At 41.0% G+C, this 26,522-nt stretch overlaps 1 protein-coding gene and 1 long non-coding RNA gene across 2 annotated transcripts in view; one reads left to right on the top strand and one right to left on the bottom strand.

Moving 5' to 3' along the window:
• The window catches only part of SLC1A7 (solute carrier family 1 member 7), an 89,262-nt gene that overhangs the window by 15,190 nt on the left and 47,550 nt on the right, over positions 1-26,522 (top strand). The window contains exon 3 of the mRNA XM_005284831.3: positions 22,486-22,701. Within this exon, the coding sequence (XP_005284888.2) occupies positions 22,486-22,701 (216 nt within the window). The remainder of the gene's footprint in view (positions 1-22,485; positions 22,702-26,522) is intronic.
• The window catches only part of LOC135973218 (uncharacterized), a 79,040-nt gene continuing 56,001 nt past the window's right edge, over positions 3,484-26,522 (bottom strand). The window contains exons 2-4 of the long non-coding RNA XR_010589988.1: positions 10,938-11,075; positions 5,932-6,041; positions 3,484-5,444 (exon numbers count right to left, since the gene is read on the bottom strand). This is a non-coding gene — a long non-coding RNA (uncharacterized LOC135973218). The remainder of the gene's footprint in view (positions 5,445-5,931; positions 6,042-10,937; positions 11,076-26,522) is intronic.

Genomic DNA, 26,522 nt, shown 5'->3' with positions numbered 1-26,522 from the left:
TTTTACTCTTTTCCATGTACAGAATCTTTCAACAAATAATTTCTCTCCATTTTTATCCAGGCTCTCAAAAGCTGGCTCTGTGCTAAGTTAATGTTGTTAAGATGATCTCTCCCCCAAGTAGGTTGACACAAGTCTATATTCATTTATAATTTAATATATTTATTTCTGTGTTCCTCTGGGATAGTACTAAGTCTGCCTTTTTGGTGGCTGATCCAAATTCTAGATGGCTAAATATAGAACAACCCATCATGTTATCAGTTTTGATAATCCTTTATCCTTCTGCTCAGATTCCCCTGTGGGTTATCCCCGTTCATGCTATTAAAGCCTGGTATTTAATTAGGAAACTACTTCATTAGGGCACTGCTCAAGGTGTTTCCCGGTTCTAGATTTTTTTTTCCAGGCTTTCCTGCTTGGGCATTTGCTTTTTCACATCCTGTTCATTCATGGATATTGTCCCTTTCTCCTCTTTGTTGATCCAGCACCATTATGACATATTCAGTCTTCTTTCCCAAGATTTGTATATTTTATTTGCAGACTTGCTGCTTCTGCAAACGCTCTTTGATAACTTATAGCACTTATAACTTCTTTATTTGAGAATGGGGGGTTTGGTTTAAAATATATTTGGAAGCCAGATCCTCAGCTCGTGTAAATTTTGTCCCACAATATTTTGCTTGCTGTCAATTGAAGGTGTGTCACTTACAGGTCTCGTGCACTTGCAGTTTGCTATAGGGGCAAAATTGCATCTGTAGATTTAGAGGGGTTTTCCCAGGTGTTTCTGGATACATTTTCCCTCCCTCACACTGTCCTGAAGGGGCCCACCATGCTATGTACTTAGATGACTTTTAACCTCCATTCCTTCATGAGGTATCTGCATTTGGTGGTGTTTGTTTCATGGTTTATGAAAAGCTTTGGGATCCTTCGAGATGGTAGGTGCACGCAAGGCCAGACTTCCAAAAGCCTCACATTTTCAAAAATGCCTGGCACCCACAACCAGGGCCAGATTTTCTAAAAAGCTCAAAAGCCAGCAGCTCCCATTGATAGTTTATTTAGGTGCCTAAATAGATGCTCACCTTTTCTGAAAATATGGCCAGATTGTGGGTACTGAACATCTACGACAATTCCGTCCATAAGCAATTTTTTTATTATACGTTCACGGAAGCTATTACCTTAAATCAGGCTGGTACCAAGAGACACAAAAAGCGATTTTTTTTCTCAAAGTGTGAGGCAGTCTGGGAACGGATGATCTTTCTAGGCTGGGTCACTGTAGTCATGAAATGGGGAGGAGAGCTAGTCCCCAAATGATCTTCCTAAAACATGTTGCTTTCATTAACCTCTAAAAAGCAACAGAGGGTCCTGTGGCACCTTTGAGACTAACAGAAGTACTGGGAGCATAAGCTTTCGTGGGTAAGAACCTCACTTCTTCAGATGCAAGAAGTGAGGTTCTCACCCACGAAAGCTTATGCTCCCAGTACTTCTGTTAGTCTCAAAGGTGCCACAGGACCCTCTGTTGCTTTTTACAGATTCAGACTAACACGGCTACCCCTCTGATCATTAACCTCTGTGTAACATACATGGTACACTGGCACATCAAGGACAGCGTTTAGTGTTGCATGTTGACATTCAACTTTACTGTGGTAATTTTTGAAGAGGGAAATGAAAGATTTAACAATGGGATGTCTGTTCCTATCTCTTTGAGATATATGTTCGTAGCTGGAGTGTAAGTAAAAAATAGCTTCATGATACTGTTTGGTTTGGGTATGTTATGGGCAAATCTGTGCAAATAGTCATCTTATGAAGCAAAGAAACTTACATTTCAAACAGGTTTATAATGCTTCTGTGGGGGAAAGTATGGCTTTTTTCTCAGCAAATGGCTTTAGGACCTGATAAAAATACTATTCCAAGCAGGGTCCTCGGAGAGCCGTAGATGGTATTTCTGCAGCTGCTTTTCAAGCCCCCATTAGCTAATGCAATACTAAAATGATTGCACTGTGATGCCCTGTCCCATGCACCCAATTTAACATCAGCTTTTATATGTCTAATAGCTGGGTGATTGGTCTTTATGAAATGAGGTCGAGAGAGGACAATTTACTTTATACAGACCAAAAATGAATCAAACAGAAACCAGCATTTTTTGTTTAGGTTTGTGGGGTTTTTTTCTCCCATTCAATGATGTGAATTTGTCAACACAATAGAGACTGATCTCCTAGTCCCAGAAGCAGATTAGCAGCATTAGCAGCGCACACAGATCTGACCTCATTGTCATTCATGTAAAACTAGGATTAACTGATGCAATGATGCAGCACTCATATTCCTGCTGGCTTCATGGTTTAAATTTAATCATAAATATATAAGAGACAAATTCTGTTGTCTCCAAAGAGTTGTATTTCTATCCTGGACAGATAGTCTAGTGACCTAAACCAGACACACACATTTCTACCAATACAAAGTGTAAACAGGTGACCTATGTTAACTTTATCTCTCATGCCCATCACTGATACCGAAATATGATGAGTAGAAATATAATGCAGTCCAATTAGGAATATATTCTCAGCCCTTCCCTATGATATGTAGGTTACAAAGGAGATATGTGGCAATTTTTACCTACTTTCTTGAGAGAAAATCTCTGCAAAGAAGCAAGTCTTGAAGGAGCGAGATATAGAGTGAAAAGCAAAACTGGTCTTGAATAAAAGCAAAAGGAAAGGATTACGCAACGGAAAAATGAGCTGGTCGGAGAGCAAAATAACTTGATTCGACTGTTATTTTACACAATCCACATCGCTAATATGGTGTAGAAGTTAAATTAAATTACGGTGAAATCTGTACAAGAGAGTACCCATACTAACAATCCTTTTTGTTTTGAGAGATTGTCCCAGGGTATTCTCAAATGCACAGAGGACAATTCTACTCCAACTTTTTAGGAGCCCACATATGTTAAGCCCTCACTTTTTGTCAGTCACTCAAATGACTGTCTACTGTCCAGATAAGTTTCACTATATAAGTGACGCTAACAGTAGCTGACTTTAGGCATGTAATGTCATTTGGCCAGATCCTTGGGCATACTATGTCACCTCTCCACCCTTCTGTGACAGAAAGATGTAAAGACAGCTTAACCAATTACCTGGGGATTCCTCCAATATAGGGATAATCCCTAGCGTAGGTGGTATAGAAGGGGCATAGCACCGCTATACCATCAACCATCCAAGCTCCCACTGTAGGGAGTACGGCCTGGGGAAAAGAGGCCTAGCCAGAGCATTGCCACTCTCCAGTGATCCTCAGCTGTTGTAATGGCCTGTTGTGGTGGTGGGAAGCCAAACGCAATTTAGAGCAGCCATGAGGCTACTCTAAATGTCAACAGCTCCATGACTGGAGATTATAAAGGAGGACAAAAACAGCTTTCCTCCTCCCATGTCCTCTCCAGTGTCATTTACAGTATATCCAGGCCAGAGAAGCTGCTTATTGCGCCAATGAGAATCACATTGTATAATGAGGGGAGGAGAGAAACTTCTTTAATTTTTTGTCTAATGTCAACAGGGGCATTTCAATGAAAAATTGAAACAGTTGAATGAATTTGTAGGTCCTTAACAATATATTAAAACATGTACACAACAGTCTGTTACAGAAATGTTATCTTCTGTCTTCCAACTAAAAATGTACTCTTGACTTCGTCTCAGTCTTCTGGTTTTGAAAAAAAAATTGTTTTCCAAAATAATTTTCTGGGCGTGAATTTTTAGTGCTGATGAAAAGGGGCTGAATTAATAGCTCAGGAGCCGAATTCCTCAGGTTATCCATAGAACGGCTACAGCTACGGCATGTGCCTTTAGCTTGCTGGGACTGGGCAAAGTTTTGACACTATTCCCAGATTTGGGCCTCTTGGCACACACACTAGATACACACCTCATATCTGACACTCCTCTTGGCCATGGGAACCCCCAAAATACACTTGCATAGGCACTGAAACTAGTGCCATCTCCCCCAAGTCTCACCAGCAGCTTTTATATGTTCCCCAGAATTCCACTGAAGGTGTGAGCCTTCTGATTTACAGCTTTCCTCTTCAGGGACACACATTAGTGAAAGCCAACAGCCAGACTCTTCACAGGATTCTAAAACACCATAACTCTTTACTTAGGAGATAAAGCACAAGAGATCATTTAGAAAACAGTGAACACACAGAATGCAGGCCCCTCACTCTAGCTCATACTTCTCTTAGGGGTCCATCTGCATTCAGAGAGGGAGGGTTTGTTCCCTCTCCCTGCCAGCCTGTCTGTCTCACCAGGCTCCTGTAGCAACTCCCCTGAGCTTCAGCAGGTGAAAATGGCCAAAGACCCAGAGCAGAACAGCTCCTGCCCTTTTATAACTTTCCAGTCTCATCTTTCAGGTGACTCTGATCAACCTCCTCTGGCAATCACTGACCCCTACCAAATGATGTAATTGCTAGGAGATCTCCCTTACTAAACCAGTTCTCAAGGGGAGGAGTTGGCCATTGTCTAGGGTGCTTCTATTTGAATAGAGGACCATCCAGGTTTAACTACCCCCCTTGAAATTCCAGTACATCACAGAGATAAAAGAACAACAGAGAATGCAACCAAGCCTCATATTCAAAATGGAGTTTGATAAAGATATATACAGTTTCCAATATCAAACAGAATTAATAAACTGTACAGATTCCCCAGATCATCACAGTGAAAAGTTTTATATCTCATTATCAATCACTTGAACCAGCTAGTCTCTCAAATCACACCCATCTAACATGAAAAGAAACTTGAGGCAGGGCATGTAATACTAAATATCATGAATGCTTCTACTACCACGCTTTTATATATGAATGCTATAGATGTGCATGGCACTTTACAGATGCCTAGAAGGAGAAGGTTATATTTAAATTAGATGTGACAACGGCAAGGATGACAGACAGTGGGGGAGAACAAGGGTTACAACAGTGAGAGATCAGGAGATGCTCATTATTCCAAATGCTTTTTGTTAGTTCCTTTTTAAGTTTTTATTGCAAATTTGTCTTAATATATTAAAATCTGTGAAGAGAGGGCAAGAGTAGATATGAGTGCCGGAGACCAAATCTGTTATACACAATGGACCAGTTGTTTATGACATGCCTCTCAGGAAATGCAGCACAGAAGGCGCATGGGGAGGGCACTTAGGCATGGGGAGGGGAACGGCTGTTCTTAAATGTATGTAATATGTATGGCTGCCTATGGGCTGCTCTGCAGCTCAGAATAACTGGAGCATAGAGCACTCTGGCCCCTGCACCTGCCCTGGCACACCTCTGTGCTGGGGGCTGCAAGCAGGGATGAAGTAGGGCAGCGTACACCAGCCCTGAGCTGTTCCTGCACTAAGGGACTTCTCCAGGGGATAGTTCAGGTCCTTTTGGCTACAAAGGGGCTAGAATCTGACCCAATATATTCAGTTTTGTCATATTTTCTCCGTCTTATCTGTAAAAAAAGAGCAAAGTTGGTAGTAAACCATGTCATGTTGTAAAGAGTTATGCACGTTGTAATCTCTAAATTGGACTAACCCAATAGAAATTACGTAGGAAAGGTCAGGATCCAATTTTGCGTGATGGGCATCTGTGATCACAAAGTGAACGGGTGTGGAAAGGGCCAAAGCAGTTACCAGCTGGGGATAAGCAATTTGTAGATCTGACCAGGGCCGGCTCCAGCATTTCTGCCGCCCCAAGCAAAAAAAAAAAAAAGCCACGATCGCAATCGCGACCGGCGGCAGCGGCAGTTGGGGGAAAAAAAAAAAAAGCCGCGATCGGCGGCGGCAGTTCAGCGGCTGGTCCTTCGCTCCTAGAGGGAGTGAGGGACCTGCCACCCCCGAATTGCTGCACGTGCCGCCCTCTCCCTTGGCCGCCCCAAGCACCTGCTTGTTAAGCTTGTGCCTGGAGCCGGCCCTGGATCTGACAGAACATTTCTGTACCTTCTAAATGCCTTCAAACACTTGGACAGTGTTTCATACATTGAGCAGCAGTGACATGTGAGGTTGGAGGAGTTGGGTGGATTTCTTCTGTTTCCTCAGGATAAAAACATCTGTGAATCATAAACAGTTGAATGAATCTTTCGTTTGTTTATCTATAATTCAAACTGACTGTGTTTTAAATTTTGTTTATTCTTTTCTTAATCTAAAGACACTTGAAAGAATTGGCAAGCCAGAAAATTAAAGACCATTAAATGGATTTTTTCCATAAATCCAAAGCCCTATTTATCTAATTTATATTAATTCTTTTCATTTGCATCCTGAGTTCTGGCTTTGGGAAAGAGTTTCTTTATTAAAGCACTTCAAGTCAATGTAACAGCTTGCATTCTATGAATGCTGCTAACACTACAGTTTCTCAGATCTTTTTATCTCTCTGTGATCAAAGTCTGCTGTATGTTCCTTCCTACCTTCCTGGGTCTATCCGGGTGGCCCAGTGCACTGGACAACTTGGAAGGGAAGCAGTGATGTAAAAGTTGCCTGGCTTATACCCTCAGTGGGACATGAAACATGTGCTGTCCTGCTCACATCAAAGATAATTTTGCCATAGTATTTAATGGTAGCAAGATAGGGCCCATAGGGCTGGAAGGACAGAGCTATTAGGCAGTAGCAGCTTTCAGTGGAAACAGGAAAAATATGTCCTGTCATGAAGCCATACTGAGGTTAAAGGCTTGGATGACCCTGCATCACTGCCTGGATTCAGGGAGAATGGATGGAAGAAGGAGAAAGACTCAGAAGGACATTTTGGGGGATGGAGAGATTTTTGAGCTGGAAAAGATTTTGTTTCTTTGTCCCTCCCTTTAACTCCCAGGCCCAATATTAGTTCTAAAAACTACAGTGCTATCCCAGCCTAATGGAGAAGGCCCATGACCCTGGCATACAGGACCCAAGTGTTTGTTTATTCTATTTCCTTATGGTAACTCCAAATCCAGCTTAGCGCTGCAGTGCTTTTTATTTAATTAAATATTTCCTGCAGCGTTTTGGGGACCTCCTGAACTGGTGCAGAGCTTGCTGTAATGCACTGGGAGAACAGAATGCATGGGGTGGATTCTGGGCTAGATTCTTTTATTATTATTATTTATGTATTTATTATAGTAGTACCTAGCAGCCCCAGTCATGGACTAGGACCCTATTGTACTGTACAAACACAGAACAAAAAGACAGTCCCTACACCAAAGAGTTTACAGTCTAAGTAGAAGACAAGAGACAACAGATGTATAAAGACAGACTGAAGAGTACAGGGAAACAATGAGATAATATTGATCCGCATGATAGACAGTGGTTTCAACACTTGTCAATTTATTATTAATGCATATAAGAACTAATAAAAATGAGGAGAAAATATTGTGGAATATTATTTCAACTTCTGGTCAAAATTTCAAAAATTTTAGACTAGCTCTAAAATCACCTTATATTCCTGGGGCATTATGATCAGAAAATACTGTGGAAAAGCATTTTTTCAGTATAAATGTTCTGTTCCTTTGTTTGCTGCACTATGAAATTCCCCCTTCAAGCTGCTCTGTTCTATCTTTGTCATCACTGTAAAGTCTCTTTTTAGAGTTATAGTCCGTTCCAAAATGGTATTCCCACAGGAGTGGAGTAGTTTGCAGTAAAAGCAGATATACGTGTGCTTGAGGAAGCAGAAGTGTACAACTCCTTTCTCATATGTAGATAACTTTGTAGACTTATTGTCTTGAAGGATACTTTTGTGATTAAAATGCAGGACTGGCAGTCAAGAGACCTGGGATCTGTTCCTTGCTGTGTTGCAAACTTCCTGTTTGACCTCAAACAAGTCTCCTAATGTCTCTGTGCCTTGGTTTCCCCATGTGTTAAATGGGGATAATAATACTTCCCTATTTCATCTCTGGTTAAATTCTTTAGTGTTTGTAAAGTACTTTAAAATGGCAGGATGCTACAGAAATGAAAATTATTATACTATTGAGGCTTTCAAAGATTGACCTTGACAAAAAAGGTAAACAGAAGCATGACTGATAAGTCAACAAGCATTAGAGAACCCTGAACTGCACTGCACTTCCATGCTGCTGAAAGTAATGTAATCATCTCTAATGTAGTTGTTAGAGAGGTTTCCCAATCTCATTGGGAGATCATGTTTAGGAAGGGCTTTTCCATGGCAAGCAATTACGAAATGAGAATAGAACTCAGTGTGGGGGATGAATGAAAACAAACATGAGTCTAGTAATGACTGTTGGTGGTTAATACTTGACCATTACTTCTTGACAGGATTAATGTCTTTCTAATCACACTAATCCCTTTTGATAACTTTATCCATAATCCATCTATTTCAAAGCAATATCCAGATGGCTTCTGGTGGTGGGGAAGAGACACATGTTTTCCCTTTCCAAGGGTATGTTTTTTGATGTTGAGGCAGGTAAAAAAGGAATGCAGCCTTTTAAAGAGGAAGCTATGTAGAAAGAAGTAGGAAATCTACAGAAGGCTAGGATGGTTCTGATTTTACTAATGTAAGTAAAAGTTTTCCCAAGCACCCATGTATATCAATGACTACCAATATGACCCCAAAAATGCTGCTGAAGAGTTGTCACCTGTTTGCCATGGAACTTTCTAATTTGGGTCAATGGCAATCTGGGGAGTTCCCCCCACGATTAGTCAGAAGTTATTTTAAAATCTTTGTTTTGCTTTGCTTAAGCAAATTTTACTCAAAGCACACATGAAATACACTAATAAATAGTCTCAGTTATTTGTGCCATTACTGGGTAGTTCAAAATAAAACTTTTTTATTTACATCCAGTCTTGTATTTTTAAAAAAATCCCTAGATTCTTGATCTTTCTTTCCCCTTCCAACTTCCCCTTAAGATTTTAGCCCAGATATCTTACAGTCCATTGAGACTTTACCATTACCCTGGATCTCCTCTTTGTTCCTTCCTCCTAAACTACTAAACTGGAGCCCAAACAAACATACCTGGTATTGGCTAGAACTTTAATTTTTGTAGATGAGTAAAAATTGTAAATCACATTGAGATGCTCTCATAGAAGGTGCTATATAAGTGCAAAGTATTACTATTGGGGATCATTCTTCCTAATGAATTCAACCATAAATTGTTTTTCAGGAAATGGAGCAATGTAAATGTAGAGCTAACTAAAGCCTCATGAAAGAGTGGAGCACATTTTATTTGTTACAAATAAAATTCTGTACCCTACAAGTAACGATAATATGGGCCATCAGTTCTGCAGCATTTAAAGACCAACAAGTTACAGTAAGTCAACTTTAATGAGGTTTGATGGCCCATAAACCCAGAAACATATGGACTCATAGTGAACACAGAACTTGCAGTGGGTACAGCTTAGATGACCAGCCTTATGGATGATTGTTGGACCCTGGGAATGCATGAGTTCACCAAGGATTTATTGGATCAGCTAGGTTGAATCAGGAAAAGGCAGAAGCAGACTACTCCAAGGAGCACAAAGAAGCCCCTGAAATACTTTCCCTATTTTATTGGAACATTACACACACCAGATTTTTTGTTCATTTCAAAAATTGAGGTCATGGGGTTTTGTCAGAGAGAGGAATTTATAGAAATATAGGAATTGCCATACTGGATCAGACCTGAGATCTGCTCTAGTTCATTATGCTGTCTCAGATAGTGCCCAACTTCAGACACTTTAAACTTTAAAGTAAGGTGCAAGAATTGTCTCAGTCCCTACTAGCTCGGCATTGGCTTAAACTTTCGATCATGACATTTAATATCTCTTCCAAAATTTGTTAGCATTGACTATTCTAAATACATTTTGGAAAAGCTATTCAACCTTATAGTCAAGGGCATATTTTGCTGTAACAAAATTAACAAATAGTTCCTGGGAGTGGTGTGAAAAGAACATTCATGTTTTTGCAGAAATGATGGAAAGTGCAAGGGTTGCCATAACTATTCAGATAGGCTGAAAAGTATTTTAAGTTGTAGGACTCCCATTTGCCCAAACTTTGACAAACACCAAACAACTCTTTGAATGCTTTACCATATGTCTGGTGACTTCATTTCATGTATCAAACATTTTTCATGTGACTTCAAGGCTGATCAATTTCAGAGGCCTGATGAGGAGTGACATTATAGTACATGTGAGCCAGATATCGGTTGGAAGATATTGAAATGTGTGTCTGCTAAGAAGTTAAAAGTGAACTAATACAAAATCTTGAAAGAAGCTTGTGAAATTACTGGGAGTATTTTTGTTTACTTATATAGTCAAGAATGTGCATTATAAGAACCTAGATTAGAGGGAAAACCTGAATTTGATAAGGTCAGCTTGATTTAAGATAGACAACCATTTGGAAGCTCACCTCTCCTGACTTCTCTATTTTTCTAGAAATTAAGAAGCATATTTTTCACTGACATTCTTCCATCCTATTATAAGAACTCTTAGGGCTGCTCAGACCAATAGTGAGGAGACCCTCTCTTGGAGGAGTGACTGCATATTACTTATGTTATGTAATAGTTGTGATGCTGGGGGGTGTGGTAGACTGGATCTCCTCTTCCTTTTGGCATGAACAAACACCTGAAGACAACTGAGAAAAAATGTCAGACTTGTCATATTAGTTACTGGACTTCTCTTCTTGAAAGTGATTATAAGGGTTTGCTTAAAATGTAGCATGCCCCAGCTCACCCACGGCCTTCAGACAGGTAATTTCTACCCCTTCCTTTTCTAACTTGGGCATTGCATGAAATTAACAGTATGTGCCTTGCCTGAGAACTGCAAAGCCTATTCAGCCTTTCACCCCTCTACTGGTTACCCCTGTTGGCCTCCATAGTTAATTACTTTTGAGGACTGTCTCATCACTACTTTATCTGGTGGCAGGTGTAATAATCTTATTACAGATGATGATCTTGTTAATTAATATCCCCAAAACAGGACAATCTCATTATTAGCCCCCTCCAGGATTTATCACCTATGAGCCAAGCTTTGACTGGATCCTAACTGCATACCATATTCCCATGTGTAGCTCCCTTGCCCTCCAGTTGATGATAGGCATACTAAGCAGCAGAGATGTACTTGTTTTGCGAATAACCAGGTCCATTCTAGCTTTGTGCGCAGAGTGCCTTCACCATCAATCCCCTGTTGATCTATAAAACAACGAACATCCATGAAAACTTCTTCATATTGTCCAACCAATATGATCATGTGGTTAAACTGTTATTAGAATATTTCTAGATCCTAGGGTATGGTTTGTATTATATTCTATAGTGATGAAGGAAAGCACGCAAATTTTGCATTCTCATACTCTTTTCAGCATGTAGGTCTTTGGTGTAAGTCATATAGGGGAAGAATACTCCTATCTGCATAAACTGGTTTGGGTTAGTCCAACCCCCTTTTACTCTTGTGTTAGGTTATTTGAAAATGAAGATTCTATTGCTCTGGGTTTAGGCTGTATTAGAGGAATCTCTTTGTCTTAGGCCTATATAGTGTGTGAGGTTTAGAAACAGTTACATGTTTTTATGATTTGTGCAATGCTCGCTGGATGTTGAGGCATATGCCCCAGACCCTACTGTCCACTTTCAGGCTTTTTTTAGGCCTTGTCTAAACGAGGAAGTTGTGCTGATTTAACAAAATCGCATAACCCACTTGTGTGGACACTCTTATTTCTGTTTGAGTGCCTTCCATCAACGTGGTTTACATCAGTAAGGAATCAACTAGCCCTATTTAGTGCAATCAGTACAACTTTCTCACATACACAAAGATTTAGGCTGACAGCAAAGAACGGTGTTAAATGCTGGCTAAAGCTACAAGAGCTGTGGGAAGACTATCTGTAGTCTCTGTGGTGGGAGAGTGCTCATTTTCACTGAAGGGCAACTTCCTGATTAACAGAAGTGATGAGACAGAAGGGGTCACACGCAGTCATCCTTTGCTAGAAGCTTGGTGGACACTCCATTGGGCCTCAAAAGAGAGAACTGTGTTTAAGAACCTAAGAACACAAGAACGGCCATACTGGGTCAGACCAAAGGTCCATCAAGCCCAGTATCCTGTCCTCTGACAGTGGCCAATGGCAGGTGCCTCAAAGGGAATGAACAGACAGGTTATCATCAAGTGATCCATGCCCTGTCACCCAATCCCAGCTTCTGGCAAACAGCGGCTAGGGACACCATTCCTGCCCATCCTGGCTAATAGCCATTGATGGACCTATCCTCCAGGAATCTATCTAGCTCCCTTTGGAACCCTGTTATAGTATTGGCCTTCACAACAACCTCTGGCAAAGAGTTCCAGACGTTGACAATGCATTGCGTGAAAAAATACTTTCTTATGTTTGTTTTAAACCTGCTACCTATTAATTTCGTTTGGTGGCCCCTTGTTCTTGTATTATGAGAAAGAGTAAATAATATTTCCTTATTTACTTTCTCTATACCACTCAGGATTTTATAGACCTCTATCATATCCCCCCTCAGTCGCCTCTTTTCCAAGCTGAAAAGTCCCAGTTTTATTAATCTCTCCTCATACGGAAGCCATTCTATACCCCTAATCATTTTTGTTGCCCTTTTCTGAACATTTTCCAATTCCAATATATCTCTTTTGAGATGGGGCGACCACACCTGCACGCAGTATTCAAGGTGTGGGCGTACCATGGATTTATATAGAGGGAATATGATATTTTCTGTCTTATTATCTCTCTCTTTCTTGATGATTCCCAACATTCTGTTCACTTTTTTGACTGCTGCTGCACATTGAGTGGATGATTTCAGAGAACTATCCACAATGACTCCAATATCTCTTTCTTGAGTGGTAACAGGTAATTTAGACCCCATCATTGTATATGTATAGTTAGGATTATGTTTTCCAATGTTCATTACTTTGCATTTATCAACATTAAATTTCATCTGCCATTTTGTTGCCCAGTCACCCAGTTTTGTGAGATTCTTTTGTAGCTCTTTGCAGTCTGCCTGGGACTTAACTATCTTGAGTAGTTTTGTATCATCTGCAAATTTTGCCACCTCACTGTTTACCCCTTTTTCGAGATTTATGAATATGTTAAATAGGACTGGGCCCAGTACACCAGATCCCTGGGTGACACCACTATTTACCTCTCTCCATTCTGAAAACTGGCCATTTATTCCTACCCTTTGTTTCCTATCTTTTAATCAGTTACCAATCCATTAGAGAACCTTCCCTCTTACCCCATGAGTGCTTATTTTGCTTAAGAGTCAGTTAGTAGTCCTGCAATTTCACATTTGAGTTCCTTCAGAACTCTTGGGTGATTACCATCAGGTCCTGGTGACTTATTACTGTTTCGTTTATCAATTTGTTCCAAAACCTCCTCTAATGACACCTCAATTTGGGACAGTTCCTCAGTTCTGTCACCCAAAAAGAATGTCTCAGGTTTGGGAATCTCCCTCACATCCTTAACAGTAAAAACTGATGCAAAGAATTCATTTAGTTTCTCTGCAATGGCCTTATCGTCTTTAGCATCTCGGTCGTCCAGTGGCCCCACTGGTTGTTTAGCAGGCTTTCTGCTTCTGATGTATTTAAAAAAAATTTTGCTATTGCTTTTGGAGTCTTTGGCTAGCTGTTCTTCAAATTCTTTTTTGGTCTTTCTAATTATATTTTTAGACTTCATTTGCCAGAGTTTATGCTCTTTTCTATTTTCCTCATTAGGATTTATCTTCTACTTTTTAAAGGATGCCTTTTTGTCTCTCACTGCTTCCTTTACTTTGTTGTTTAACCACAGTAGCACTTTTTTGGTTCTCTTACTATGTTTTTTAATTTGAGGTATACATTTAAGTTGAACCTCTATTATGGTGTCTTTAAAAAGTTTCCATGCAGCTTGCAGGGATTTCGCTTTTGGCACTGTACCTTTTAATTTCTGTTTAACTAACCTCATTTTTGTGTAGTTCCCCTTTCTGAAATTAAATGCTACAGTGTTGGGCCGCTGTGGTGTTTTCCCCGCCACAGGGATGTTAAATTTAATTATATTATGCAAAAAGAACAGGAGTACTTGTGGCACCGTAGAGACTAACAAATTTGTTAGTCTCTAAGGTGCCACAAGTACTCCTGTTCTTTTTGCGGATACAGACTAACACGGCTGCTACCCTGAAACCTATAATTATATTATGGTCACTATTACCAAGCGGTCCAGCTATATTCACCTCTTGGACCTGATCCTGTACTCCACTTAGGACTGAAAAGGGGACTAATGGTTAAGGCACAGGACTGGGAATTGCAAGACCTAGGCTTTTTTCTAAGCTATGCCACAGACTTCATGTGTGACCTTCAATACGACACTTAGGGCCAGCTTCTTTCCCCCTTACTTGTGCTGGGCCTGATTCTCCACTGAATTGTACCTTGTGGAGTAATTTATCTCTGTGAAAAGTGAGTGTAGAATACTATCATTTTGAACTGGTTGCATTTTGCACTCACTTTTCATAGGTGCAGTGGACTACACAAGGTGCAAGGAGGTGGAGCATCAGGCTTCTTGAGTAGTACCTGACTCCACAAGTCATTCTAATGTGAGTAAAGGTGTCAGAACTGGGCCCTTAACCTTTAAGTGTCTGATGGCCTGTCTGTAAAATTAAGATGATAATAAAGGGATATTTTGAGTCTTCATTCATTAATGCTTTAAATACATTTGGGATTATCAGACAGAAGATATTCTGCATACATGTAAAATTACTTTATCATAACAAAGAGAATTTCCCCCCTCAGTTTGGGCCTTGGACCTCTGCGGATGATATTTCAGGCCATGGGCCAAATCTTGAGAGATGCTGAGCTCCCATAACTACCATTTATTTCAGTGTAAACTGCAGGTGCCCAGTACTTCTGGCCATACAAGCTGCAATGGTTAGACACCATATGGGAGAGTTAAAGAGGGAATTTCTACCTTGTAACGTGGAATTTATTTCCTCTGTGGTTCAAAGCCAGAAACATAACATTAGTTTAGTGTGTGCAATGTAATCAGTTTTCATCTAGAAGGTTTAGTTGGCAAGCAGAGGGTAAATCAAAAGCCAGAGGACAACTGCTGACTCTTAGAAATAAAACATATTAAGCTGGCTATCTGTGTTGTTACTAAGATTTCCAAACAACCCGTGTTTCCAGAAACATTCTGACCATCTAACAAACGGTTTGCTTCCAAATAGTTAGTCATCTTGCCTTTTGATCTTTTCTTTGTTCTGTTTAACTGAATGTATAATAAATCTGTTAATATTTTAACAGGTAATTTACAGTAATTTAAACATCAGCAGGCATTTGTATTCTAATGTAAAAGCATCAATTTAACTCTTAAAAGTATCTCATCTATGCTCTAACAATTTCAAAGTATGATCAATAGCACTGATCATTTTTAAAGTTTTGTAAACCATAAAAAGCAGAAGTGTCAGAAATCACTTATTAAAGGTACCACAGAGAGAGACAGCACTGATTTGCTGCTCCCTAAAATCCATTTTAAAACTCCATTTCTGCTGAAAGGCCTATAAGGAAGCAGACAATATATGGTGGCTTAGGTTATGGGCACTTACAGAAAGCTATTTATGTGATACAAAACTAAAAAAAAAAAAAAAAAGGAAAATATGCATAAATATGAAAATATAGATTAATATAAAATTGAATTGTCTCTTCTGCCTCCACCCTTTGTATGCCACTTGTCTTCTTGGATTTAAGCTTTTCAGAGCAAGTGCATGGCTTCTTCTTCGTTATTTGTATTACCGTAGCACCTAGAGGCACAAAACATGTGTCCATGTCAGCACCCAAGTCATAGGTAGTCTGGCCTAGTGGCTGGAGCAAGAGTCCTGCCTACCAGTTAAGAGCTGAATCCAGCAGGGGTGGGGCCAGGAGGGAAGCCCAAAGTTGTAGTCAGGTATCAAAAAACCAAAGCCTAAGCCAAAGGGTTAATCTGAGCCACAGTCAAAAAACAAATTTGGGGTGGGGGTGGGGGGAAGATCAGTAATGACCTGGACCGAGAACCAATCTCCCTCTAGAAGTTGTCTCCATTCTTCAGATGTTGCCTTTATCACCAGTAACTTCTTGTCTCAGATATCATAATTCTTCTCAATGGCTGTTAGTTTTCGTGACTAAAAGGTGTAGGGATGGAATTGTTTATGAGAGCCAGTATGTTGTGACAGAACGTCTCCAATAGAAAAGTTCAAAGCATCTGCCTCTATGGCGAAGGGCCTGGCAGGATTCGGTGTACAGAGTGGGAGCTAAGGTAAAAGATCTCTTTAGCTGACCAAACGCAATCTGTGTCTCTGATGACCAGACGAAAGTGGACCCCTTTTCAAAAGAGCGCAGTTTTCAGGACAAAAAGGTGAAAGAATCCTTTGATAAAACCTATAAAATTGGCAAACCCAAGAAACCACTAAACTTTTGTGGCATTCTACCTGGAGATGGCAGGAACTCGATTGTATCTCTATCAAACTCAAATTTCTCTAGTTTGTTGTGAAGATGGTTTTGGCAGAGTGTGTTGAGAACATGGGCCCTATTGCTTGTGCAGCATCTGGTTTTTGGAAAGAATGAGAATATCATCCAAATAAATAACCACAAACTGATCCAATATGTCCCAGAAGATATCACTGATTAAATGCTGGAACACCAGTGGAATATTACATAACCAAAAAAGCATAATCAAATATTCAAAATGCCCATAATGGGCATGGAACACAGTCTTCCATTCATCGATTTCTGTAATTTGGACCAGTTTGTATGGCCCATGAAGGTCCAACTTAGTAAAAATCTTGGCCCAGCAGAGCCCCCCCAAAGAGTTTGTTAAGAATTGGCAGAGTCTCAATGTGAAGCATGCCATGCCTGGTCCCCACTGGATATGCAGATTGTGGGAGACAAGCCAGGGAATGCCGAGGATAACAGGGGAGTGAGGTGTTTGGATGAGACAGAGCTTTAGGACCTCCTGCTGACCCTGGAGCACAGTAACAAGGCTTTAGGCTATGCCATTTGATGAGTAACTGGGCCAGAGGAGAGGAGGGATCTGTCAACAGACTCCACCAAATAGGGAATGCTCACGCACTGAGTTGGAATATAGTGAACCTGAGCAAAGTCTAAGCCGATGAAATTGTCAGAGGCCACTGAGTCCACAAGCACCTTCAGGTCAGCCTCTGATTGGTGGAATGTAGTAGCCTGACGGGTAGTTGGAGGGTGCTGGCATGGTGTCCGTCAAAAGCCAGGGTGCTGGTAGACAAGAGGTGGAAGGTCCTGGAGGGGGGGGGGGGGAAAAACACAGGTTCAGCCCAGACCCCCCTATTGGGGCTGAGGCCTGGAGGCTTTCTGGCTGACACACCGCTCAGTTCTTAGTGGGGAATCCCATAGCATAGTGTCCAAATTCACCACAATACAGGCCTGGGCCTGAAGCACAAAGCTAGCTCTTCTGTGCACCAGAGGTGAGGTCGAAGCCGACTGATCTGCCCGGATCCCCGTGATGAGAATGTGGAAGAGAGTTGGGAACTTGACTCTCTCTCCAGGTGGTGTTCAGTCAGGTGTCCAGCACACAGCTTGACCCAGGTGTTCAGGTCAGGCAGCAGTTCTACCCATGCTAGCTCTTCCTTGATTTCCTCGCTTAACATGTGTCAGAAATGGTAGTACTGCATTAGTGTTTGCTGTCAGGTGCTGGAACTCTGCAGCAAACATGGTGATCAACCTGTTCCCCTAACGTGGTCCCCTAAGTGTGCTGTTGGCAGACAATGTGTGATTCACATCACCTAACACAATCACCATGGCTTAGATGAACTCTTCATAAAGAGGGCTAAAAATCTCCAGGCGGGGAGATGTCCAGGCCAGGGCCTCCCCAGGTAGCAAACAAATAATAAGTCCTACTTGACTCTGATCAGTGGAGAATGACTGGGGCCAAAACATGAACAGAAGCCGGCACAAGTTCACGATGCCACAGAACTTGTTATGGTTCCTGTCAAACTTATCCAGCATTGGAATCTCCGTAGAAGCTGGGGCAGCAGATTTGGACATAATGGCTTGAGCCTGTAGGGCTTCAGTTTGTATCAGCAAGGCCATAACCTGGGCCTGTAAGGTCTGCAGGATTCCCACAATGTCCAGCAGGGAGATGGCTGTCTCTGCAGAATCCAGCTGAAAGGCAGTCTGGCCCCTTACCTGCCCTTGTTCAATCTTTTGGGCTGCTTAAACTGTCGGCAACCGAGTCATAGGTGGTCTGGGCTACTGGCTGGAACAAGAGTCTGGCCTATCACTTAGAGATGAATCCAGATGGGGTGGATCCAGGAGAGAAGCCAAGGGCCATAGCCAGACATCAGAGACCAAAAGCCTAAGCCAAAAGATTAACTCAGGGGTCCCTAATGCGGTGCCCATGGGCGCCATGGCGCCCGCCGGGGCATCTAAGGCTGCCCACGTACTGGCCGGCAGATGAGCATCTGCCGAAATGCCGCTGACAAGCGGCAATGTCAATAGGCATCGCCACGGAAATGCTGCCGCTTGTCGTCATCCAGAGGCGTCACCGCCGAAATGCCGCCAAAAATCGGCGGCATTTCGGCGGCAACGCCTATTGACGTTACCGCTTGTCGGCGGCATTTCGGCAGATGCTCGTCCGCTGCCACGGTCCTCCGTGGCTCATCGTCGGGCGCCCGCCAGACGAAAAAGGTTGGGGACCACTGGATTAACTGAAGTCACGGTTAAAAAGCACAGCGGGGGATCAGAGCCAGAGTCAAAAAAAGAAGCCTAAGCTGAAGGGTTAACCAGAGTCACCGTTAGAAGGTGGAGCTGAGGTTCTCAGCTGAGAGTCAGAAAGATGCTGGGGGCTGGAGCAGGCAGGCGCAGGTCAATCAGGGCCAGCTGCACTCATTAGTTTGCCAGGAGATTGGCTCTGCTGCAGCCTAGACCCCTGACAGTCCAGTGTAGTAGAATACAGTCCCTGCCCAGAAGAGCTTACAATCTAAATGGATAAGATACACAAAGGGCAAGAGGAAACAGAAGCACAGAGAAGTGACTTGCCCAAGGTCACACAGTTGGTCAGTGGCAGAGCCAGGAATAGAACCAAAGTATTTTCATCTAGTGCCCTGTCCACACCAGAGAACACATCTTTCTAGTTACAGATCTGCTAGCCATGGGATCAGTGCCTCCCTCTGTTTATCCAATACCTAACATAAAGGACCCCTGAATCTGATTAAGGGCTTTGGGTGGCACTGTAATGTAAGTAACAATAATTAAAAATGGTGACTGGTGTGAAACTAGAGAACTGGTTGTATGTTACAGAGACATTTGAGTTTTTCCTTTTATTGATGTAGCTTGATAGGAGTCAGTACATTTATGTGTCAGATTCAAAAGGTGTTAACCTGTATTTAGGGCACAAAGGCAATTTCTCCATCTTCTCTAGACAGGGTGATCCTCCAAAAATGATTTGTTCATATTTTTGCAAATAAAGGCACACAGTTCAGTTCACTGGTTTGTAGGGTTTGTAGGATCAAATTGTTCATGAGTATACAGACAATGGCAGGGTATTTGTAAAAATGTTCACAATTCAAGAGGTCCATGAATTTTTAAATTATTTATTATTTAATTATTTGGAAATGATTTATTCATTAGTTTTGTTTCAGTAACTGCACAGAATCAATATCATGTGACTCAGCTGATTAATCATATAATGTGAATAACAGATGGAAAATAGTCCAAGCAAACTCAGTGAATTCTTAAGAATAACAAATACATTTGAACAAAATCAGCAACAGTTTGCAAAGGCTGTTAAACTGAAAAAGTTGCTACATTTGTAACCCGGCTTTAGAACAAATGTGCATCTTCTTGATCAAGCCATTTCAATCTTCTTCCAGGGGCCATTTGACAATGAAAGGTCAAATTCTGCTCTCCATTACACCTCAAAAAACAGTATAATTGTATGAATGTAATGGAGAGCAGAATTTGATTCTAGTAGTCTAATTAACATCAAAATTATTCTGCATAAAACGACCCTGTGAAAGTTAGATTACTTGCAATATTTAACTTCACTTTTATAAAATAGTTTTTTGTTTGTTTTAGAACAATACTCGCCCTTCCTCCCCCCAATACTGCTCTGAACCGATAACAAAACATGCCAGACTGGAGATTGGCAAAGCAGAAAAACAATGCATTTTCTTAATTAATCTACTGGATAGCAGGAACCTGAGCATTAAATCCCACCACTATTATTTCATTCAATCTAGTATTAAGGTTAAGCTGCACTTCAGCTCTAGACAACTTCACCAAACAGTGCAAGATGAAGGAGATTCTGTAAATATCAGGAGTTGTCTGCTAATAAATAATATCAGAGGGGTAGCCGTGTTAGTCTGAATCTGTAAAAAGCAACAGAGGGTCCTGTGGCACCTTTAAGACTAACAGAAGTATTGGGAGCATAAGCTTTCGTGGGTAAGAACCTCCCTTCTTCAGATGCAAGTGATCCTGCTAATAAATAGTTATTTGTGATGAAGGATTTGACAAGCAACTCTCCATAGTGATAACAGCTGCATGAAAGGGTCACACTAAAACTTGACAACATGTACTGCTCCTTTTATTTTATTTTTTTACTGTGCTCTATATTTAAAATAAACTAGAAATTGTTTTAAAAATTAAACATTGAGCAAAGCCAAGTGAAACATTGGTGTTTCCAGGTTTATTAGTAGATCGTGACACAGTTTGGGAGAACATAAATCTTCATGATCCTGGGCCTAGTTCAAAGCAGTGCTGAACAAATTTAGGGCTACATGGTGGCCTGTCTTATGTGCCTGTGCAGGGAAATCAGGGAGCAGTAAAGCACTACAAAGGCAGCTGTGTGATGTTTGAGGGCTTGAAGAGCCTCTGCTCCCCCCTCCCACATAGGTGGATGGGCAGGGTGGGTATGGGCTTCACTCCCCAATGTGCGGGACAGTGCAGCTACACAACGTCACTGTAGCAAGCAGAGGGCTGGTACAATGTGTGACCCCATCACTAGAGCAGGAGGAAACTGGGAAGCAGGAGTCACAATCTGCTTCCTGGTCTACTCTTGGGGAAGCACAACAACACACTGCCCCGACACAGGGCTCGTGGCAAAGCCCTCTTGAATCTTTACGCTTTTATGTAAAAACCAGACACAATCACATGCCTAGGTTGCACATTTGGTTACGGTAGTTGCTTCTGCAAATTTGTCATTGCACACACAAATAGCCTGTTAAACATATAACTGACCTTTTTTAATGTAACTATCCAATTTGCCCGTGCAAGAAGAGTAAATTCATGTACAAGTTAAGTGCCAATTGCACACAATTTTTCCCAGGGGCAATTTTGAAAATCGGTCCCTTGACATTCATAGAGCAGTCAATATGTACTTATTTTACTTGTGCCAAAATATACATGGAGCTTTGAGGCTGAGAATAAGGGGATACATTACTGGAATAGCTAAACAGAATATCTCCTGTTAGTTTATTTTTTCACTAATAAAGTAACAAACTGCTGTGGTCAGTTTATTCACTCAGCAACAGTAATTTAACCACATATTAGTAATAACCATAAGTTAAGCATTCTGAGTACTAACCATAAGTTAATAGTCTCTGTATCTATCATCGGTACTTATGACGTCCATTACCATAGCAGCTAAGTGACTCACAGTCGTTAATGGATTTAAAGGTGGAAACACCCAAATGTGAATGCACAGTGTCAGTTACAGCTTATAGGAAAGAAGAGCAGCAAAACAATAGAACAATGTAGTACTAGCCAAAAGGGCCAAGGGGAATGAGAATGGATTTTTACAAACATATCAAGGGGAAAAAACTAATAGGAAGAAGAAAGCATGTCTGTTTATAATATGAGGCAAGGGATGAAATTCATGGTGACCCAGGAACAGCCGAGGGGGTTGGACAGTGAGCCCACCCTGCATTCACCCCGCAGCAGCTCCTGTCCCACAGGGCTGGCCTGGCTCCCTGTTCCAGCCCATTGGCTCTCATGTGCCAGCAAGGTCATCCCCACTATGATGTACCAGCCCACTCCTTTCCTGGCCCTGACCCCACTGGATCGCCTGCCCCAAACTGGGCTGTGGTGAGCCAAAAGGTGGTTGGGCAACAACCCAGGTGGCAGCCTCAGCTCTGCAGCCTATGGCCAGGGTTAGGGTCAATATTTCAATGAAGATGGGTATGTCTGCATAAATTAGTGGTCTTGGTAGTCAAAGAAGTCATAGGTATCCACCAATCTAGCCACTCGCCCACAGCAGTGATTTGATTTCCCAGTGAGGGGAATCATATGTAACCCACATTAGCACAGTGTGGCTGTCTCCTGCTAGTTGTTAGACCATGCATGGAGTTTTGCGAAACTGCTACTTCTTTCAAGCTACTAGGATCTGTTTTTATTAGCTTGGGCAGTAGAGGCACATGCTTTTAGATCCAGAGGTCCCAGGTTCAGTCACCTCTGGGGACTGAATCTAGGACATCTGGATCTAAAAGCTCCTTCCAGAAGCATCATTATATAGGCACTCAGGTGGACACAGATAAATTAGAATAATTAAGAAATGAGGTTTTACATTGTACTAATTATATGCAAAAGATACTATATGTTTTGTGTGTTTTTTTGTGTTTGTTTTTTCTACAGCTTAATGTCTGGACTAGCAGCCTTGGATGCTAAGACTTCCAGTCGATTAGGCATCATAACCGTCACTTACTATCTATGGACAACATTTGTGGCTGTGATTGTGGGAATAATTATGGTCTCCATTATCCATCCTGGTGGAGCAGCCCAGAAGGAGAGCACTGAAGAGAGTGGAAAGCCAATTATGAGCTCTGCAGATGCATTGCTAGACTTAATTCGGTAACTACATTCATTCTTACTGCTTTTTGAAGGTAACACATTGCATGTTACATAACAACATAAGGAGCCATGACCTTAAGGATATATTTTGAAATCGGTGATGATCCTTTTGAGAATATGGCAGAAACTAGATCTAAAAACAATACCCCAAAATAAGATTATAAAGGTAAATAGGGAGCTCCTATTTACCCTCTCTCATACTAGACCAAGGAGACACCCAATCAAATGGAAAGGCAAACAATATTAAACTGAAAAAAAAGGAAATATTTTTACAGAATTCATAATTAACTCGTGGAACTTATTGGCACAATATGTTACTGAGGCCAAGAGTTTAGTAGGATTCAAAAAGGATTAAAAAAATGTATTGTTTTATTGGTCTTTACCTCACTTAATATAAACATCTACTGGATAGTGGACAGTAGTTAGTTTCAGGGTTTAGGGCAGAAGCAGGCCTCAGCCTAATTTGCTCAGGTTCAAGGCAACTGTAACTTACACCTTTTCTACTCTGAGCACAGGACTGTAAGTGCCATTGGTACTAATTTGGGGTCATTGCTCCTTGGAGAACTCTGGATACCAGCTGGATGACTCAGTGACTAATGTAATATCCTATATGACTCATTTGTGATATAGAGGTCACACTGATGTCTTATTGACAAGTGGACAAACCCTGTCTCACAGCTTGCAGGGGTCATGGGTCTGCTGCCCAAATTCCCCCAGATCCTGCTCCCAACCTCACATGCAGTAGAAAGACACAAATCCCACCACATCTGAGTCTGGTTTACTTGTAAACTGAACACAATGATGCCATATTTTTTTCAGGGAAGAATCAAACTCTGAATATTCAAATAGTCAAAGCCTGAAGTCTGCACACAAGCATTCGAGATTTATTCACACAAGAGCTTGGAGAAAGTGAAATTTAAAATTGTACTGGCAAGTCTTGACACCAGAATACAGTATATTTTTCCTGGAACGAGACACGGCTTGACCCAGAAGGAGGACAGAGTTCTCAAATCCCTTCACAAAATCCATGGCACGAGGCAATTAAGCTAGCCAGATGAACCTGTCCACATCATTTGTTTCTTGGATTGCACTCACACAGACGCTCAATTATTTTATGGAAATGTGATGAGATGTAATTGAGTTTAACCTCTGCCTCCAGCCAATAACAGAACTGTCTTTTTAAAAGTCTATTTATTATTCCAAATGCTCTACTTTATGTGCATCCACCACAAATAAAATCCCACTTATTAAAAGAAAGACTGTTAATAAAACAACTGCTGGAAGTGGGTTTCCTGTTTGCTACATACTATGGGTAAAATCCTGGCCCTATTAAGGTCAACGTCAAAACTCCTGACTATCTATTAGGAAGTCTGGATTAAATGTAACAGTGTATCTGCTGGTTTGAGCTAGAAGAGTTGATCCTGTAGCTGAATGCTAAATCGTTTCCAATCACAGCTGGAGACAGTCTTTAAATCATACAGGAAGCACCTGGCATCCTGTGAATAAAGAATGCTAATGAACAAGAGAAATGTTACATAACTAAGGTTTTGGATAGGACTTGCTATGTATTTTAAATACGTTTTAAAAGTGCTCTTGAAAGGTGCCATGTTGATTGCTTTGGGATCTGAAGTCACAGAGACCATCAACTCATTTCATAAACTGTAAGTCACCAAACAGATGTCCATCTGGCAATGTCTTTTTTTCTCCTTTCTTGATAACTATAGAAAACATCACCATCCTGCCTGTCACTCAAACCTATAACCTGGTCATCACCTCTCTAGGTCCCCACATCCAATCTAAGTCTAAGTCTTGCTGTTTCTTTCTACATAACATCTCTAAGATACGGTCTTTCCTATCCATCCACACAGCTAACTCTCATCCAGGCTCTCATCTTCTTGCCTCCTGACTATGGCAATATTCTTTTCTCTGGCCCTGACAAATGCAGTCTTTACTCACATCCATTCAGAATGCTGCGGTAAAGATCATTTCCCTAGCCTATCGCTTTGTCCACATCCCCCCCATCTTTGCATCCCTCCACTGGCTCACCTTTCTCTATAGCACCAAACATAAGCTACTTCTCTTCACTTTATCATCCCTCATCCACTATCGAGAGGTCAGCTCGCACCTCCAATCATCCATGACGCCAGCCTTCATCGCACATCTTTACATTTTCAAACAAGCACCTTCGTGCTGTCTGTCAAACTGTCCGTCATGGTTGGGAGGAGTTCCCCGTAAACATCTGCAAAGCTACCTCATTATCCTCCTTCAAATCTCTCCTTTGCCATGATGACTACAAAAAACATGACAAGGGTTGAGCCACTGGTGTGCTGAGATTACACTGCCTATTATGCTGACCAGTATTGTCTCACTGTTTTCTTGTACTCTCCTATTGGTCTGTCTGTATCCATCAGTTGTATCTTGTCTTATACTTAGATTGTAAGCTCTTTGGGGCAGGACTGTTGTTTTGTTCTATTTGTAGAGCGCCTCACACAATGGGGTGCTGGTCCATGAATAGGGCTCCTAGGTGTTACAGTAATACATTTAATAAATACTACTACTACTAAATAATAATAATAATTTGAGCCAGTGGCCTAGAGGAGAAAAGCTCTTGATGCCATTACGTGTTTCCTGAGACAACTAGTCCATGCAAAGCTGGTTCTATACTAAATCATTTTTCTGGATCTTTGAATTTCAAGTATTAGAAATCTGAAATGTAGCCATCACAGCCTTGTAAGGATATCAGTGAACCAAAACCAAAACACAAGATGTGAATAAGAAGGAAATGTAAAATCTATATCTAGAATGTAAACTTGTTAGAGCAGGAGATTATATTCATACCTGACCATAAATTACCTACAAATTATAAAAACCAAGAGCTAATGAGAATAAAAATGGTAATCTAATCATGTGAATTTAAAAGTTTTAGAATTATTGGATGGAGATTGCAGAATTGTTCCCAACTAGTTTCATGACTTTCTTCTTGTCTTACACTACATTGTAACTATATATATATATATATATATATATATATATATATATATATATATATATATATATATATATATATATATATATATATATAAAAATCTCTAAACGTTATCTGAACAGTAGAATTGTTTTTTTGGTAAGTGCAGCAAACTGGGTTCTATTAAAGTGTTTCTATCTAATAGGCTTAGCAGGCTCAGATATCATCTCTACAACTTCTCAGTAAAAACAAAACTTGGCTTTGTCCTTAATGAAAGTTCATATCTTCCTTTTACTACCTCTAGAGATTGGATTTATTCAGTTGTATCCTCTGCCAATGAAATCCTACCTCAGTCATACTTCATCACTTTATTAGCTTAGTAAAAAAAGAACATCAAACGTATTAAATAGACATTCAGAAGAGTAATGAGGCAAGAGAGTTAGAAGCTGTCAAGGTCCTTTAGCATCAGTTACAAGGCATAAAGCTTTCTGATGGCCAGGTCTAAATATATCATGATTTATAGGCTTTAAAAGAGCATGCTGTGTAACTCCTACGTAAGAAGAATGTGACAGGTAAAAAGGTCTGAGTTCAATGGCTGTAGTGATTTTCTGATATTTTGTCTTCCTGTTTGAATTGTATGAATGGTGGCACACATGGTGAAGTTGGGAGAGAGGTGTAGAGTCCAGGGAGTTTTTGCAATTAAGACTGAAGAAATGATGTGGAACATGTACTGAGGCAATATAGCCACTGTCATTTCTTGGAATTTCCTATGCCACAGGAATCTGGAAACGTTCAAAGAAAGAGCAAAAGTAATAGAAGAGATACAGATCAACCAGACTTGAACATGAGATCCTGA

Source organism: Chrysemys picta, chromosome 8 (assembly GCF_011386835.1).
Source record: "Chrysemys picta bellii isolate R12L10 chromosome 8, ASM1138683v2, whole genome shotgun sequence".
Taxonomy (NCBI): domain Eukaryota; kingdom Metazoa; phylum Chordata; order Testudines; family Emydidae; genus Chrysemys; species Chrysemys picta.
The sequence above is the reverse complement of the archived record's forward strand: the minus strand, read 5'-3'. Positions and strand labels throughout refer to the sequence as shown.